Genomic DNA, 19,028 nt, shown 5'->3' on the forward strand with positions numbered 1-19,028 from the left:
ACTCAATTTTATTGTTGGCTTAAGAAACTAGAGCAAACTATGACTTGAAATACCTATGGATAAAACACATGTTCTGCTCTGCCTTTGTGTTCCTAAGACAACTGCTGTCTACTCCAATAGAGAAATGGGATGGGGAAGCAAGGGAAGAAATATTTTACCCAGCTGAATGTCCCTATCTGCCAAGGTCTTTTAAAACAAAGAAAAAGGAAGTGAAAACCAATCCTGCTATATCTTACCATTCTAGCCCCTAACCCACCAAACATCATACTAAAAAATGATGAGAAATTTGCACGTAAAATATTGCCCAAGTTCTGTAAAACACTCCAACCCACCCTAAATCTTACATCTGCTGAAATAATAGGACTCCAAAAAAAGCACAGCACAGAGGACTGACTAGATGTAGGCTGCAGGTGGGAGGCTAGTTAAAATGCCTGTGCTAACAGTTGCTCTTTATTTGCCACTCACTTTTTGATTACTTTCTGCCACATTGCTTTTCCCATTTGCTTTTATTATAGATACATCTGGACTATTACAAGTTAATAATTTTTAAGATAACCAAGAAGCTAGCTTATTTTAATAATAAAAAAGGTGAAACTCCAGCTGCAGATAAAATACAGCAACAAGCATAGGTTCTAGAAAGGATAAAATAAAACATAAAATAATTTTGTAATGGAATTATGGAAACATTACTTTTCGTATGAGAAGATACAGATTGATCAAAAAACAACAATAATTCCTCCACAGGAGCACTGCATGAGTCACTCATTCAAAAAACTGAAGTTAATGTCTTAGTAAGCAAACACAATACCCAAAATAACTACCTTCTAATTATAATATTGTATATTCCTAGGGATATCTTAGCAGCAGTTATTTCATTATCATTACAACTTCTAAACACAACGCAATGCAAAATAAAGGTTAGAAAGTGAGAGTAAATCATCTGAATAACACTCACATAAGGTGGTGAAAATAAAATATAATCAAATGGATTTATAAAGTTCATTGAGTAGGTAAGGATCATTTCCGTGTTTACAACAGAGGATATGCACGATCCAGAACACAAGACCAATGTAATCTTCACATGCAGCATACAGAAAATTACCACCATAAGAAAAAAAAAAAAATCAAAAAAATCCAAAGAATCACTCAATTCGTTTTTATCAATGACACACAAATGCTGGGACAAAGCTATCCTTTATAGAAAAGGGCAATTTCTACTTAGAATTTAGATACTGTACACATAAAAATAAACCACTATGTTTTTATTTTTAATGCTATTATCACCTTTAAAATAAATGCTACTATTTTCTTTCTCTATATAAACATGTAATAAAACATGACAAAAAGCAAGCTATTGACTAACGTCTGAATACACTTGTACGAAAAGGTTATGTAGGAAAGAACAAGAAGAAAATAATACTTCAAATAATAGTAAAATCGCTGCATTAAAAACTCTTATGCTGAAGAGATCTGAGGGCAAGATTAAAACACAGGTTCAAAATGGGTGATCTGCAATACTTTCAAAGTGTACCAACCATTTGCTTAGGCAACTTGCTTCAACTGGACCACCTGCATGAGCAATTACTACTAAAATTCAGAAAACACTATAGAAAAGTGCTCGAAGGAGATGAGAGGATCATCTTGTGCAACGAGATGTATACAAAAGCAATTAAATGGCAAAAAAACTTCCCAGGTATCACAGTTACCAGGCTGGCATATGCTGCACACATCCCAGTCGAGCACCCATTGCCTTGGTGTAAATCACACGAACGGCCCGAGATAGGCGATGAAAACGAATTAGTGATGCTTATGGGTTGTGATCTGCTATGAGCATGAACTATGCTGCAGACATGTGCTAAGTGCTTTAATGCTCAGTCAACACGAGGTTCTGGTATTTAGAACTGGCAATAGCGTTACAAGTTGAGAGCACATCATGTCAGCAGAGAATATCTGTCATTTGTACCTCGCACCTCCCATTTGCTAAACAACTACAAGCTCTAGATCATGTGGTCCATTAATAATCAAGACAGTCACGAGTAGCTTCGCAATTTGTACCTAAACCAGGCACATCTACTTCAGAATATAGCAAACTGTAGTGTCCTCCCTACTCCAATTGCTGGTTTAAACATTCAGATGGAATTAAAAAAAACAACCCACTCCAAACCAAAACAAATAATCTCACAACACTTCCGCCCCTCCCCAAACCAGTAACCAAACCAGTTCCACTGACATCTGTGGTGGAATGATATTGACTCAAAGCCTCTCATGGCCAAATTGTTAAAAATAGGAAATATTAAACAAAATCCTAAGAAGAATCACAGACCTTCTATCCGGAAAGTCTCTGTCCCTTTTCCTTCCTCCCCTGTCCCCAACTTCCGCTCATATAGTGATGTTTCCCAATACCAGGAAAAAATGTTTCTGCCTGAAACTACAGGAGGCTATACAGCTTTCAGAACTAGTGTTTCAGCTCACATTTCCAAGAAATGGAAGTTTAGGTGAAAAAAGTCCAGAAAGTTTCCAGTGTTGACAATTCTCTGCAGCGGGGAGCAGGTCGACTTCAGTTACGACCCACAGCTCAAGAGCTTTTCTGGCTTGGGGAATTAAAAGCATTTTTCTCAACTGCTGTGGAGATCACACAACCCTGTGTACATCATACCAGACTAGAGGAAGACTATGAATCATTCAAGAACCTCAATTTATTTTACAAGCATTCAGTCTCTCAGAGTGAACAAGGCAGGCCAAGATGGTCTCAGATGAGATTAACAGGAGAACTCCATGATGGAACAAACTGCTCTTTTATGACAGACTTCACATCATAATACCTTGGAAATGCTAGCACAGGAGAAAAAAAATAAGAAAACAAAGCAGGAATTCCACCTTCTTGTTGACAGGTGGTATGACTCAAAGGAATCTAGCTGGAATTTGGAACTCATCAAATTTGTTGCAGGAGACATTACTCTGATATCACGTACAAAGAGTTGGAAAGGAGCACGTCAAGCATGCTTTAGGAGTTTCTGGGTCTGCCATGACAGCTAAGAAATCCAACTGCATAGCTTCCAAATAAATAAATAAACCCTCTTAAATACATAAATTACTTCAAGAGCAAAAGTAGTTTGGATCAGGATGCAAAGAGTCCTAAGTTCTATCATTTATGTTCAAGCCCTACCAGTCATATGTTCAAGTCACCTAAACATCTGGGATAAATAGGAAAAGCGTGAGGCCACACAGGTTAAATCTTCAAGTATTCAGCTGGAAAAGCAGGTGATTTTAAAAAGGCTTAAGTAATTTGCTTGCTATAAATAGAAGCAAGTAATTTTAAAAGGTATAGATTACAAAAATATCTGAAGCTTTTAAAACATTGTTTTCACTGAGATTCACATTAAGCTTTCTTTTCACATTCCCTTCTATTTTGCTGCACTAAATGTACCCTGGGTTGGATAGCTCTGTGTTTCTGAGTCACCTTCTGCACTGTCTTCTACTGAAGCTGCTTGTTCAATCAATCCTGATAGTTTTAAGGAGAGTGCCCTGTAAAAAGTTAATATTGACGTAAAGCATTTTCTTCTGCTGTCTGCTGATGACTTGTGGGTGCAAGGTTGACATGAAATAGTTTTTCTTGATTTTAATAGAACAGTGGCAGTTCTACCCTATGAGACCTCATTCTGAAAATAGATTTTTGATGGCAGTCTGATGCTTTTTTAGAACACTTTAACTTTGACACTTTAACACTTGCTTTAACTTTGACAAAAACGTCAAGATCTTTATGGTCAATGCCTTTTGCCCACAACGTCCTGCACACAGCTTCACTTGTAGAGTACTTTGTGAAGCCACGGTTTGCAAAAATGAGATTACTACTTGTAGGAAACTTGTTGGGTTGTTTCAAAAGCTTAGCATTCCAAGGTCTTAGATCTCACATAAAATAATGTGCAAAACCAAATAAAACCCAACCAAATACAATCCTCCCCGTTTCCTGTGGGTATAGGTGGTGAGGAGGGCAAGGTGGGAACACAGAACAAATGAACCTAGGAATTATTATCATCTAGTTAAGCACAAGCAGAAATTAGATTTTACAAAACGTCAAATGAAAATAAAGTAAAATAATCTCCCTGAAAAGTAAGACAGAACTTATTTCCAGCATCCATTATAGACAGAAAATTAAGTGCCTACGCAAAATTTTGTGCTCTCTGTTCAGTCTTCCTGGACAGGAACAAATTCCTAACTTTGGAGCTGTGGGAGAATCTATCTCCTTTTTGCCTAGACAGTGGTCTAAAACTCTTGCTACAGAAGTGGTTATAAAAGTTTGCTATACTTCGCATGAGCTTTTGTTTTCTTTTTCTGCAATGTTTGTTACATTTGGAGAGTATAAAGACCTTTTGGACCCTCAGACAGTACGGTCTACTGCTCAATGGATCAGGAACAGGACCAGTGTACCTGAACTATGTAGCTGGCAGCTCAGATAATTAACTTGCAACAGTGGTCTTAAAATTTCTCTTTAGAAAGCAAGCAAGGGTTTTGCGGCTAAAAATCATTCAATTTTCTATAAAGCCCTTAAACCTCTCTGTGTCTAGGTGCTTCCTCTGCTCACTGTGAGAGCAAATGATGCTAATCTCACATTTCTTACCCGTTTACTGCTACTCCACCCATTGACAGTTTTTCCTTTCACATCATGCACTATGCTTATTCACTGCTGGTGAAAGGCTGCATTTATAGATGGTTTGCATTCTGCTAATCTCTGTGGCATTCACACAATGTTACCTCCTACTGCACTACCCTGACTATACCTCTCATAAAGACAGCACTTTCACTGGAAAGGAACACAGTGCAAGACGGACAGAGGAGAGATACTTCAGCACCATTTCTAAACTATCAAGTATTCTACTCTCATTGTATGCTGTTACAACAATGCTTAAAGTTTCTGATCTGGAGCACAACCTCTCCCAACACTCTAGCATCACATATGACTTCACAATGAACAGCCAATTCTCTGAGAACCTTATTGACTCTGTCCTGATGGTTGTGAGGACAGTAATTAAAAATCAAAACCACATGAAAATTGCTGAGCAGATCCTCTAGAGAATTGTTGGTAAACAAGAGCTGGGGATACATGAACTGGAAAATTAGTTCTCACAGGACTGAGTTTTCTTGATGTTTTTTAAGCTCGTAACTCTTCTGTGCAATAACAGATGCACAAACAGGAAGCAATTCTTGCACTATCTGTGTACAAACAACTGGAATACATACACAGACTCAAAGGGATGTCTTCAATTTATTTAGTAACATAAGCAATTTTCCAAAACTGCATAAGCTGAAGTTTCCTTTGCAAATTGCTTAAAGTTATGCAGAAAAGCCAGGAAATAGGAAGAGTACTTGGCGTAATGCAGGAAGCATGGAAATTATGAAGCGGAATACCAATTTCAGACAAACAAACAAGCAGAGGGAAGCAATAAATGTCTGTACCAGTGAAGGAAGACACTTTTCAGATAACTCAAGTGCTGGTTAACTGTGACTGGGGATGTGTGGAAGAATTACACTTAATTTTTCAAGGCTTTTTACTGAAAAATTTCTTAGGCTCTACTATATGCACTGTTCCCTTCGTAATTATTACACTTACTTCTACCACTAATAACGTGCATAAACTGACTGTTTGTCATGTTCATAAAGCACTTAAATAAGCCTCCTCTGAAGGAAGGAAATTGCACTGTTTGAAAATTCACTAACTTGGAGAGAGAGGGAAAAAGAAGCTATTCTTAGCATATATACATCACTCCTAGTCCTCTGACATATCAGCAGTGGTTCACCCAGAGGTGACATTAGAGTAAATGCATATGGCACCTGCCTGGAAAGGTGTCTGAATAAACACAGACATGCCCTGACAGCTACTTGAAACATAAATACTTTCCAAGCTGAAATCCCGGTAGTAGCCAATCTGTCAATAGCCAACATTACTGTATATCTAGAAAGGCATTCACCCACCACTAAAAAAGGGTCATATTTGGAATACTCTATGCTAGGCACTCTGAACAGATGATTCTATACAACAGGATCTTAGACAAGGAGTAAAGAAGGTTTACAGACTGCAATGAAAGTAGAGATGTAGAAATGTTAATTTTCATTTAAATGCAACAGTCTTAGTTAGAATATGGCCAGAATGCTGTGTGGCTGTAAGTAGACATGACACTGGTTTTACAACTCATGCAAAAGGCAAGCAACTGGTATTTCTGGAACTTTAACAAATAACATGAGAAAGCAATGCTGTCTTTCAGGTTTTTAAACATTACTTATTGCCTTCAGTATTTAATGCAAAAATTAGCTACCATGTGTCAATGGAAACAAAATAGATGAAGTGCAGAGTGAAGAGTAAATCTATACATAACAACTATTAATCATTCCTCACCTGATCTTCTTCTCCACCACCTTCTTCATCGTATTTCAGAATGTTGTCCCTCACATCATCTTCCGGATCAATCAAGAGCTGCTTTGCCTGACGCTCTTTATCACGGCGTTTCATCCATACCACGAACATCAAAACTAAAACTACGTTGCAAAAAGGGAAGACACAAAACCACATCTTTATTCTGAAGTACAGCCACAGAAAATTGCACAAATTTAAGACAAAGCTTTAAAAAACAACAACAAAAAAACCCACAAAAAAACCAAAAAAAGCCAAGGAAGTTGGCTTTGATTGCTCTGGATGGGTTTGGTTTTTTAAATAAAAAATTTCATAGAAGGCAGCTTAAGCAAGAGATGTTTAAACTCAGGCTACTATAGGCAATTTGATTTGGAAATCAATCACGCATTCAAGGTCCTGTGTAGCAATCCACTCCACATCTGCAAAATAAACTTGTCATAAAAAGAAGTGAGAAAGACCAAGCTTCATAAAGCACTGGATTCAGAAGGGAATCCTCTCTAGTAGTGGCAAGAATTCTAAAAGAATTACACTATTTGTATTTTTTTCTGATATGTTCCAAGAATATATAGCCATTTATACAGTGTAAGTAATTCTGATGTTTAAACATCATCAAGCATAAGCCATTTTGGTATAAGCAGTCCACAAGAACAGACCATATTGTTGTCTAAGTTTAGATTTATGTTTAGAAGCAAGAGGAATCGAGGTTGAGGAAAATGCAGTGGCATTTAGAGCTATAGATTTTTGATTTTAAATCTCAACAATTTCAAGTTACACTGTTTGTTTACAAACTAAAACTGTTAAAGAAAACCAAATGAAGAACAAAAGAAAATAACTGTGAGTAAATGAATTTGTAATACAATAGAGATGTTTCTAATTACAGTCATCTTAACGGAGAGAAATTCCAATATATCTAGAATGTCAATATATGAAGAACATCTTTTCAGTAAGGCTCTCTTAATACAATACCTAACATTTTAAGAGTATCTTGTATCAGGAAAATAATTGTACTATGCTTGTGCACAGCCATGGGCTTAGCCAGGCTCAAACACTTTTTAAAATTCAATTTATTTATTTATTTTAAATTACTCCTTTCTATTATTTTGTATGTTCTGGACTGGTGCACAGTATACTGTGAACAGGTTAATCCTTTCCTTGTATTCCACCACAATCAGAAATCAGTTAACCATAATGTGTAGGAGAGCTAGCATCTAATTTACTACAGTGGACAGACACTTAGTCATGATGTTTACTCATTCTCTTATTGAATGCACTTGACACAAAAATAAAATACTAGCACAGCTTTATGTAGTGCTTAAACACACATAAACATCCCTGTTCCTGCATGGCTGCCTGCTTGTCAGGCCTTATATGAAAGGCTGTGATGTATTACTTTCCAAAAAATCATTGAATAGCCTACTTACGTTAATCTGAAGCAAAACAGTAGTAACACCACAACACTCCTTAAAGGCACTGTTACCCGCTGTGGGTGGCGTCAAATCACACAGTACCAGCCGCACAAGAGAGACCAGATGTCTGGGGGCTAATCGCATCTTCAGTCTGGTCACTCACTGATGTAACATAACAAGCGCCCAGGGGCATCGACGGAAAACATCTTTCATAAACCCACTGTGGGGCTTGACTGCTATGCAAGTGCTAGTTACGACCTGTCTCACAGACTCCTCGTTCTTTACCGTCAGAAAGTTTTCATACTTGCCTGAGACATTAAACTAAGCAACAACAATTCTTGGACTTGAGTCTTTAATCACTCCCTCGTCTTTGTCAAGGTACATGGGACTACAACATAAGACGGTACTTGCAAAACAAGCATAAAAGAATTAGGATGAAGAGAGCCATCTACTCACTAAGCAAGATGATGATACAAAGCAGAATTGCAATGATGGCACCAGTGCCCAGCCCTGCGCCAACGATCCGGTCAACATCAGTGCAGTCTCCGTTTATGTCACATTGGCAGACTTTCACTTTCAGCACAGAAGTGCTAGATGCATGTGGATTTCCAGAATCCGTAATTACTATAGGCACATCGTAGATACCAGCCTCCAGGAACCTGATCCTTAAAGAAAGCTGGGCGTGATCACCTGTGTGTGAAAATACGGCACTTGTTAAAGAGTAACATACTGCTCGTGTGGGTTTAAAACAGTATTAGCAAAAATGGCTCATCTTTCAGCTCCGCATTAACTTATTGTTCAGCCCACTACATGACACTCAGGATAATAGACTTCTTACTGTGAACATCTTTTCTTTCTTAAAATTTCTTGGTTTTTTTTTGAATTTACACTAAGGTTGCTTTCCTACTCATATTAACCAAATTCATGTATGTTGCAAAATAACACCAAAGTAAAATACAGAAAAGCGCGTGCAATAGTTTCCTTGAAATTATTAAGATTTCAATAATGTTAATTACCACTAATTCGAACAATAGTCCAATTCCTCTTAATACTAGCAGGTGCGTCAGGCAGTTCAAAGGCAAACGGGCCTGCATTTGGATCTATGTCAGGGTCTACAGCAGTGATGTTAATAGCGTTAGGCTGCAGTGTTTCACAAGTCGTGGCTTCTTTTGGATTCACTTGAGGGGCGTTATCATTGATGTCCAGCAGGTGTATCTGAAGCGTGCCAGTTCCGCTCATTGGGGGGATTCCTTAAATAAAAGAAAATGGTATTGAGTCTGTTACCAACTGGAAAGTTACTTAAATGAAGCTATACCAACACTTTTCAATTACCACGTACATCTGTTCACTTCATTTTGGGGATTCTGTCTTTACCAAGTCAATCTAACACTGTCACTTGCTCCTGCTAACACACAAATTCTTATGTAGCCTGTCCTCAGAAAAAACTGTCCTACTGTGCAAAAATCAGCAAGTAACTGCAGATCCACAGATCAAGGACTCAACTACTTTACTGAACAGACAGCCAGTTGCTCTCCAGAGACAGTCCATGTCAAATGCTTCAGGGAAAAAGGTGCAAAATTGTGATAGTCTCTCCTCTGGAGAAATTTATTTCATAACTTTGCAGACTTAGAATCACCCTTTACCACAAGTGTGCTATTTAAATTCTTTCTAATACTGACTTTCAGCATGACACTTCTAGATTCTTGCTATCCATATCAAATGTGTGATGCTTCCATAAATCTTGCTAAAGTCACACATTTATGTGAACATGTGGCACTGAATTTCTCAGTATAATTAGCAATGGTTCCTATTCCATGCCCCACTCCCCCAATCTCCCAGTTCCGTTTATTATTTTTTCCTCCAGAACAGAGCCGAAAGGCCAGAAATAGTTGATCTAGCTTTGTTATACTGTATCAGTTAGCAAAATTTTAACATTTGTCTTCTCTCCAAGATAAATAGCCCCAGTGTTTCAGTTTTCTCCTCTAATCCGAGAAGGTTCCTAACTGCACCTGCAGTTAGGAAACAGTACAAACAGTACAGCACTCCAGTCAAACTCAAAGGGCTTGTTTCTGAGCAGAGACTGTTAATTGTCATTAACAAACTGACAACGAAAAGACTTCTCCCTCTGCACTGCTGTAGCCTGAACGTAGGAAAAATACAATACTCTTCCCTCAACACGTTACTTCCCATAAAGTCCACTCATGCTGTGCATTCACTCAGCACACTGCACTCTTGTGCAGGTTTTGTCAGTTTTCTGTAGTAACTAAGCCAGTGCCTTTCTCCAAACTCTGAATTATTTTTCAGCCCATTTCCTGAATACTCGGGAAATATACTAAGTCTGATACTAACGCAGACTTCCAACTGGATGTATTCTAAGCATATCTTGTTTTCTGCTCCGGTAAAATTGAATGCCGTTCAACCACAGAGAAGAAAGCTTCTTGAAAACATATACAATGTTGATACATACCATTATCAGAAGCAAGAAATGTTGCATTATACATATTGTTTTGCACATATATTGACTCTCTGTCCAAAACAGCTGTAGTAGTTATTTGTCCATTAACAGGGTCAATTTTCAGCCAGTTTGCAGGATCTGAAAGTTTTGAGTACCTGTGTATTTGATCACAAAATGTGTTATTTATCTGCCAACATAAATATTGACTATAAAGACAGTATTAATATTTTAATTTGTATTCTGAACACATTTTTAGAATGTGGAGACATTATTTCATAAATTTCAATTTATTAAGCCTTGTTGCCAAAATTCTTGAAAACATGTATTAAAAACAGTTCTACATTTAGATTCTTGAAGTGCTCTACCATGTAAGTTATCATGTAACTGGAGTAAATCATACAATTACCATAAATGATATAACATTCATATTCAGACTCAATTAAAATGTTTCATTAAGGATCCCTCTTACTTGTTCTATACCTACAGAGATACTCAAACTAACTTTTATCTTATCAGAGTGCTGAGAGCAGGAGAGAGGTAACAATGGATAAAGGATGTTAGAGTAGCACTAGCTTGGATTATTGCAGTGCTTCCAACATCACTTAAAGTTAATTTTTTAGAGGCCCTGGTTTTACTGCATGCTTCTCATCTTAATTTGAAAGAGGAGTGTCTTTCAAACTCATCCTTCTACCTGATAAATTTGCCCTCTGACATTAATCAAGTGCAAGCTATCCTAGGTCATTAAAAATGCATATATCCTTAAGTCCTCATGCTATCACGTCTGTGATGGTTATGTCCAGAAACAAGCAAAATATCAGCAACAGCTAACCAAAATTAAGAGAAAATAAAATTGTAAGAACCTTGATTTTGGAAGAAAAGACAGAAATTAAGCTCTGGAGTCTCCTCCACACAAGCTAAAAAAGGTAGGACAAGATAGGAACCTGAGTCCTAGCCCAAGGCTAGTCACTGTGCCTTAGCTTTGCAGTCAATGACCATGTTTTAAATGAGGTATGCAAAAGCATACTTTAATATTTCCATGGTTTATCCTCTTTGCTTTTCTCATTTAGCAAAGTTTTACACATTAGACAAATTACAATCAAATTATGATCACAGCTATCAGTACAAGAGTTCACAGATGGACAACAGCACTTTGCATTGCTGGAGAATAAACGAGAAGAGAACCCTAAAGATTTGGTCAACAATTTGACATGGTTTTGCTTCTGTGTCTAAATTATGGGTTAATTTAAATTGCAAATGATCTTAGTTCACACAAGCATGTGTCTGCTCTGACGGAATTTGTTGGGATGCCACGTATTCTTCAACACAAGTGCGTAACTTCTTTCTACTTTGACCAAGTGGGACTTAGCATTAGAAGATGACCCCGTTTACAGATCCATGAATGCTGGTCAGTTCAGCTTCTCTACAGCCAAAAAATCCTTTAGAGAGATCTGCACAAAAGCTACAGGAGGTATTGGCATAGCTGTGTGCTACAGTAAATGCAGTCATTTCATATGCAATCTCTTTGCTCTCCACCCACTCCATAACAAGGATATTGCATTCTAATTGTTAAATAACTGCAAAATGTTTATATACACACCTTAGAGAGGTTTGCTGCATGTAACGATCTGGGTCCTGAGCAGTGAAAGTTGTCAACATGCTACCAGCAAGTAGCCCTTCTTCTTGACGTACAAGCTTAGGGTTTGGAACAAAATATGGGCTCTCATTCACATCAATGACTGTAATGGACACGGTTGCTGTTGACTGAGGAGGATGCTGAATCCCCTTAGCCAAAGGCACTTGATTTTCTGCAGCTACAGTAAGTACGAACATCCTGTTGGTCTCGAAGTCAATAGGCTAGGAAAAGTAAAGAGCAGGAAGTGTTAACATTTACTGACAATAGTGATGGACATCAATAACATTTTTACTTTAAAGCACATTTTTAAACACTACTTGTACTGCTTTTCTCAAAAATGAGCACGGAGCCTAAAGAAAACACAATCAATGTAACACCTCAACATGAGACTGAGTTGGGGTTTTGCTTAGCAACAGTTTTGAAATCAGAACAGCTAGAAACCTTGTCACTCTTGGATTAACTTACTCCAGTACTGCCATTAGAGGTAATTGAGGAAACAAGTAGTTTCATCAGAAAATTAAGCAGAAACTCCCATCTTTGTGCCAGGCATTCACGTGAGCAGATGTGCCTCCTCAGGAGCTCTCCTGGGAAGAGAAACCTGCCTCTCTCTGTTACAAGGATGAAGTTTTCCTTCAAACAAGATCATGACCACACTTAGCCCTGTAGATCAGAGATTCCCATGCCCTTAATGTTTTAATAGAAAGACCCTTTGTAACTGAAAAGTCCTTGAGGCCTCAGAGCCAACTATAAAAATCAGTGTGTTATCAACATTCTTCTCATAACAGATCCCAGACTAACACTAAAACACGGAGCTCTTCTAGCTGTTAAAAAAGAAGAGCTAACTCTGTCCCAGCTGAAACCACGACACCCAGCTAATCCCATGTCTGGTGTATCTACAGCTCTCATCTTCACAGTCCAGACAACCTTTGGTTTGGGGACTTCCTCACACTAAGTCAGAAGTTCGATTAAAACAGTTTGAGGCTAGAGTTCCTCTGTCGTGCTGCATAGGGGTCAGGCATTCCCTAAGACCTGATTTGCCTTAGCACTGGACACTGTACTACTTGCACTGATTCTAGAATTGAAGGAACCCTGAACTTTACAGGGGCAGCTGGCACATGACAGTACGAAGTCAGTGACAATAGACAATACAATCTTCATTATAGGTTGACAGATCAACTCACTGCACTGCCAATAAAAACTGTAGGCAGGGTTCCAACTCTTACTATGTCTGGGTGCTTAAAGGAGTGCTGCTGGTCAGACTACTGAAGTGCCATTTATCACCTCAGGCTGAATCTCCTATGCTGTTTAAGAGCCTCTGTTCAAATGGTATGGCTGATCCCCTTCCGAACAAGCCCATCGTTCTCTTGCATTTGTAGGAAAAAGTTCCTTTTCAATAAGGCTCCCATATGCAGCTACTCTGTTGTTAAATCACGTCAGATGTAGCAAAGCACTGAGATGCTCCAGCAGTAGAGGGGACAGAATTTGTTAAAAATAAGTTTGTAAGTGAGCAAAGCTATATCAAAGAGGTTAGAGATCTGGAATCTTAGGCTTGCTTCTCTAGTACTTTAGTTTAATCTATGCATTTTTTTAAATTCACTTTTTCAGACGTTTCTAGTTTGATACCATCCTTAGATCTAAAAAAAGATGCTTATATGCCTAATTACAAAGTACAGACACTCACATAACTCTTGCTGGAAGACTGCAATATAACAATTGGTACCTCTGGGAAAGAGCAGTTATAAAACAGAGACAGTTCTTAAAAAAAAAAAAACCTAGTGTGATTTACCACTATAGCTGTACAAAAATTATGTCTTTTTCTCATGTAGATACTGAGAGGAATAAAAAAAAAAAAAAAAAAGAAAAAAAGAATGGGGAAAAAAAGAGTGAATGTTTTAATTTCCAAATGGAAACACTGGCATCTCACACCTGACTTTTTAAGTGCATCAGTCAAAATCAGAACGGGCCAACTCAGAGACGAGACACTTATCAGAGGGCCATGAGGAAAGGTGGCCACTGCCTGGAAGGTTTAATTATAGAACCACACTGTTATTATCACTTGAAATAATTCACCCTTCAACACAGAGCTGTGTTGGCTAGAGAATGGAGATAGACAGGTTATTCCATAAAAGGTATTTAAATGAGATTTTAAAAATAGCCAGTCTTTAAAAGCATCTTATAGAAGTAGCCTCCCACCTAGCACTTTTTCCTCTCTGATTGTGCCTTGCCTGCCTATATCTGTTCCCTAATGGGAACATGTTGACATAAAACCTGCAGACAACAAGCTTGACTACTAATGGAGGCCAGGTGGTAGGACGCTGTTCCTTTACACTAGCAACAAATACTAAGCAAATGCTTTTTCACAGACTAATTCCTAACTTTTGGCAAATAAAGCTTCAAAATCTGCCATTTTCAACAACCTAGCCTGCTTTTTAAAACCGATCAGCTGGAATACTACTAATAGCGTAAGCAAGGAAACGCTCCAAGAGACGGATGGCTCACTTCCACAAGACAGACAGTGCCCATCCATTTTACTTTCCGGACTCATGCTGGCCTCAGGAGTTCACATTTTTCCCCCTCAATCTTCTCCCACTTATTCCATCTCTGCCTAATTCTCTGAAGTGCAAGCATCTCTTACCTTCACAACAGTCACCAGCCCATCGTTGCTATTGGGATCGGTCAGGATGGTAAATCGACCTGTCGGGTCTCCTCCAGTCATTCGGTACATCGCGTTCCACGCAGGTGTGTGCGGCTGATCTTTATCTGTTACTGTCAGATTCGCTACGATCACATCTACCCTGTTTTCTGGTACTTCCCCGTAGAACTGCAAAAAACAAGAAAAGATTTTACTTCGGTGCAGAAGCACACAAGAGCCACGCCATACTGAACATTCATCAATGTTAGGGACTGCATCTCTCTTCACTGAAGCTCTGACGATTTATCTAATGAAATTTACCTCAGGCCACCCAGAAAACTGATGGTTTGATTCCCTTGTCAGCTTTTGCCTTTTGGCCTAAGCAGAATACCGTATCTAAGTGATATATACTCTGCATGTATTTTGGTCCTGCCTGCCAGTACACTATTTAATAAATAATAAATATTTACCGTCTGTGAATATAATGAGAAAAGTGGGGAATGGCTAGAATTATACACATTCTTCAATTACTCCAACCCTGTACTTACGGTCATGGCAGTGAACTCTGGAGGATTGTCATTGACATCTGTCACAGTGATGACAGCAGTTGCTGTGTTTGAAAGACCATATGTTGGGTTTCCTTCCATGTCCGTAGCTTGAATTATTAATGTATATTGTTGTACTTTCTAAAACACAAAACGACATCAACATAAGTTTTAGACAAAACTAACATTACTGTAGGACAGCAGGTGTTTCCAAAATTGCACTTCGCTAAGCAATGGAGCCTATCATACTGTTTATTCCAGTTAGCATCACTTGAAATGACAGGAGCAAAGTTTGTGCCACAGGAACACGGCACCAGGTTGCATCCAGCTGTATTAAACTACTGCTTGATTTTCTTCAAATATCACTGAGACGAGCAGACTGCCTGCTTCCTACTCTCAAAGTCAAAAACACTTTATACAGTTAATGTTATTATCACAGATTTAACAACGCCTTTCAAACGGGGAAAACACAAGAGTGCAGTTTATACTAAAACAGGCTAAGTGCTCAAAAGCATTTAAGAGAACGGAGCCAAGGCAGGTTTGTTGGCCAAACGGCCACAACTGCCAAGGTTTTGTTTCAGCCAAGCCCAAGTATAAAACCGCTGTTGCAATGTCTTGCGATCGCTATGGAAACCGAGGATGTCGAGGCTAAGGGAGAGATGGGTAAGGGCACTGGGAGCAAGAGGGAGAGAACAACGACATGGACTATTTCCATAACTGTTAAACGCCCTGGTGGAGGATGGCCGCTGCCTCCTCCCCGCAGCCCCCCAGCCCCCCTTCCTGCCGCGTGCCATCAGGAATGGGAGCCAAGTGCTCTGCTCTCCCCCCACAGCTGGAGTGGGGCCAGCGCTCCCTCCAGCACCAGAAATGCCCCACAGAGACCTGACCTCAGACTGGTTACTTGTCTGAAACAAAGTTGATAGAGTTGTTTAAAAAAAAATAAAAAAATTAGAAAGATGTTTTTTGTGTAGAGTTGCTGAGAAGTTGATTGTAACTCGTCAACTGTTTCTGCCGTGAAATGCAAATATTGTGTATGCTTTTTCGTTTGCCAGTTCAGTTTCCTGTTCCGAGAGAGCTAAGTGTCATCATTCAGTTCTTTCCAAAGGAAAATGCACAAACGTAAGAAGTTGCTATTACTTTGAAATATCACTTTCATGAATGGTTTACTAACACTGGCAAAAAAACCTTCTGGCAAAATAAAAATACTTAAAAGAAAAGCACAGTTTACCACTCAGTACCTTATTTTCTCCCACTACTTAAAGACTGGGTTATATGACAGATTACTTCTCATGGAAACTGTTTACAAAAGGGGACTATGGATATTGATAAAAAAAAAATAAGCAAGGACAATTCCATTGTCTAACTTGTTTTCAAATTTTGGCCAGACACTACGACAGACATTAGAGATTCAATGGTTATGCATACTCAAGCAGCAAATTTAAGCCACTGAATAACAAAAGTTTTTAAGATAAGATGGAGGAATCTTTATCACCCACCAAAGATAATTTATGTTTATAAAAGGTTCCTTTCACAAAGGAACCTTTACAAAACACCCCAAATGTGTATTACTGCATATGCATCCTTTTAAAAAAGTAAGACATATTAGTTATACAGAAATGCAACATATATGTTTAATAATGTATAAATAGGTATATGAATTCTAGCTTGGAAAACATACTTGGCAATGTGACCTTCAAAAGGCTTAAATAAACATCCTAAATGTTTCCTTCATGACACCAACAAGAGAAGCAGTCACAAGAGAATCAGAGAAATACTTTTACCACTTTCCTTCAGGAAAAAAAATATACTTTACTTATTGTGAAGCAATAACACCTAGAGCAGTATTGAAGCAGATCTTGCAGCCAGATGATCCTACGTTATCGAAACAGTAGGTGCTTCAGATTCATCTGGGTCTTAACATATTGATCCCAAGAAGCAAATTTCACTAAGGAAACTGATATTATTACACAGAGACTCAATTTCCGTACAGTCTTCTTATTTAATTCCAACAGAAGCAGCACACTAGAAACTGCCCCAAAAGTGCCCCAGAAGACAGCACATATGTGTTTTTGATTGTTTTCTCCTCTTCCAGCATGCTGGGTTTACGGGAGGGGCTGTGGAAATGGCCCCCGTAAGCAGCTGTGAAAAATTCTGCGGCTCCAAAACTGGTCGGACCAGCGCCTGTCCCAGTCGGGCCTCCCGTGCCCTCAGCCAGGGCAAGGCTCATCGGTGCCTTCTGAATGCCTCATTTAAGACAGGGACAAAGGAGTCTGACCCGGGGCTGGACCAACACTGAGGAGAGGGGCTGCCCCCGCTGGGGCACGAGCAGTGCCCGCGCTGGGCTGCTGCTGCCCGGCTGGAGATGGCTGCAGCAGCACAGTTTGGAGAGCTCCGAAGCGTCCCGCTCCCGGGGTGCCCGCTGGGCAGAGTGCATCCTGCCGGGACTGCCGAGCTTTGCTGGGCCCAACAGCGGAGAAGGGACTGAGACCCCAGAGAAACGGCTGTGCAGGCAGCAAGATCAGCGAGGATGGAGCAGGAGTGGTGTGCCGGAGCCGAGATTCCCCTGCAGCCTGTGGAGAGAAGGCAGCTGGCCCTCCTATTGTGGGGGGGGTTCACCTCCTCATGGAGATTAACAGTGGAGCAGAGACCTACCCGCAGCCCATGGAGAACCCCATGCTGGAGCAGAGATGCCTCTGCCTAAGGGAGATCATAGAGAAGCCCATGCCAGAGCGGGTGGCAGCTCCCGAAGAAGCCGTGACTTTGTGGGGAAGGAGCCCATGCTGGAGCAACCTGATGAGTAAGGATTGCATCCTGCGGGAAGGACTCACGTTAGAGAAGTCTATGGACTATCCCGTGAGGAGGCGATCCATTAGAGCAGGAGAAAAGAGTGTTAGGAGTCCTCCTTTAAGAAAGGAGCGGCAGAAAAAAAATGCACGACAAACTGACCTGCAGCTCCCCATTCCCCATCCCCCTGTGCTGCTGGGGCAGGAGGCACAGCTGGGGAGAAGGGAGGAGTAGGGGGACGATGTTTTTAAGGTCTGGCTTTGTTTCTTGTTATCCTCTCTGAATAACCAATTGCATTGTTTTGTCCCCAAACAGAGTCTGTTTTGCCCAGGGCCACAGTCAGTGGGTGATCCCTCTCTGTCCTTGTCTCGACCCTCAGTCCTGTTGCTAGGTTTTCCTCCTCTCCACCTCACCGAGGGCAGGAGCGAGTGGCCACATGGTGGCTGAGCTGCTGCTCAGGCTGAACCACGACATCCAGCACTCACATACAGAAGATCAACTGCTGGGAATGAAATTTCAGAAATCAACAAGCGCACAACTTTCCAAGCATGGGGAAAGTGAGGGAGGTGGCTCTTCTCTTTTAACCGTGGGTTGAGATGGAGCCAGGAATAAGCCGTGCAGCATGTGTCAGCAGCCTGCACGGAGACTTTGCAGCAACACATCCAAAAACGAACTGGCAGCTTCAAGAAACAATGCAGACCTCATCAAGTCACATCTTTCCACTTCAACAGAGGCCAAATAAAAGAGCACTTCACTGAATTAACCTCACGTGAGGCAGGAATGTCAGTGTGTAAATTTAAGTACCCTGCCTGACTTCTTCAGCGTCTCCAGCGGTAAGGCAGATGTTCTACTGCTGAAGTGAATTCCACAGGAATGGCAGAAGAAATATGAACAGCTGGATTTCACGAAAGAGCATCTTTTGTGATAGCAAGTGAAAGATCTCTTCTGCCTTCAGCCGCGCTCCCTACCTAAGCAACTCCCCTCCTGTGCATGTTAGCATAGATAATGCATTGTGCGTGTTAATCTAAAATACTATCAGATGAGGAATGCTATCAGAGGAACCACACTTATGCTCCCATAAATAATTTAAGGATTTAAAATTTTATCTAGTATTTTATGAGCCTAATTAGAGCTTTACAAAGAGAGTCAAGACTTAGAGAAAAGCGC

The 19,028-nt window shown here is 39.9% G+C and overlaps 1 protein-coding gene across 1 annotated transcript in view; it reads right to left on the reverse strand.

Annotated features, from left to right (window-relative positions):
* The window catches only part of CDH2 (cadherin 2), a 119,633-nt gene that overhangs the window by 13,516 nt on the left and 87,089 nt on the right, over positions 1-19,028 (reverse strand). Inside the window, exons 8-14 of the mRNA XM_086609245.1 lie at positions 15,081-15,218; positions 14,536-14,721; positions 11,865-12,121; positions 10,280-10,422; positions 8,829-9,062; positions 8,269-8,502; positions 6,392-6,531 (exon numbers count right to left, since the gene is read on the reverse strand). Of these exons, the coding sequence (XP_086465371.1) occupies positions 6,392-6,531; positions 8,269-8,502; positions 8,829-9,062; positions 10,280-10,422; positions 11,865-12,121; positions 14,536-14,721; positions 15,081-15,218 (1,332 nt within the window). The remainder of the gene's footprint in view (positions 1-6,391; positions 6,532-8,268; positions 8,503-8,828; positions 9,063-10,279; positions 10,423-11,864; positions 12,122-14,535; positions 14,722-15,080; positions 15,219-19,028) is intronic.

Source organism: Tauraco erythrolophus, chromosome 3 (genome assembly GCF_009769465.1).
Source record: "Tauraco erythrolophus isolate bTauEry1 chromosome 3, bTauEry1.pri, whole genome shotgun sequence".
NCBI classification, from domain to species: domain Eukaryota; kingdom Metazoa; phylum Chordata; class Aves; order Musophagiformes; family Musophagidae; genus Tauraco; species Tauraco erythrolophus.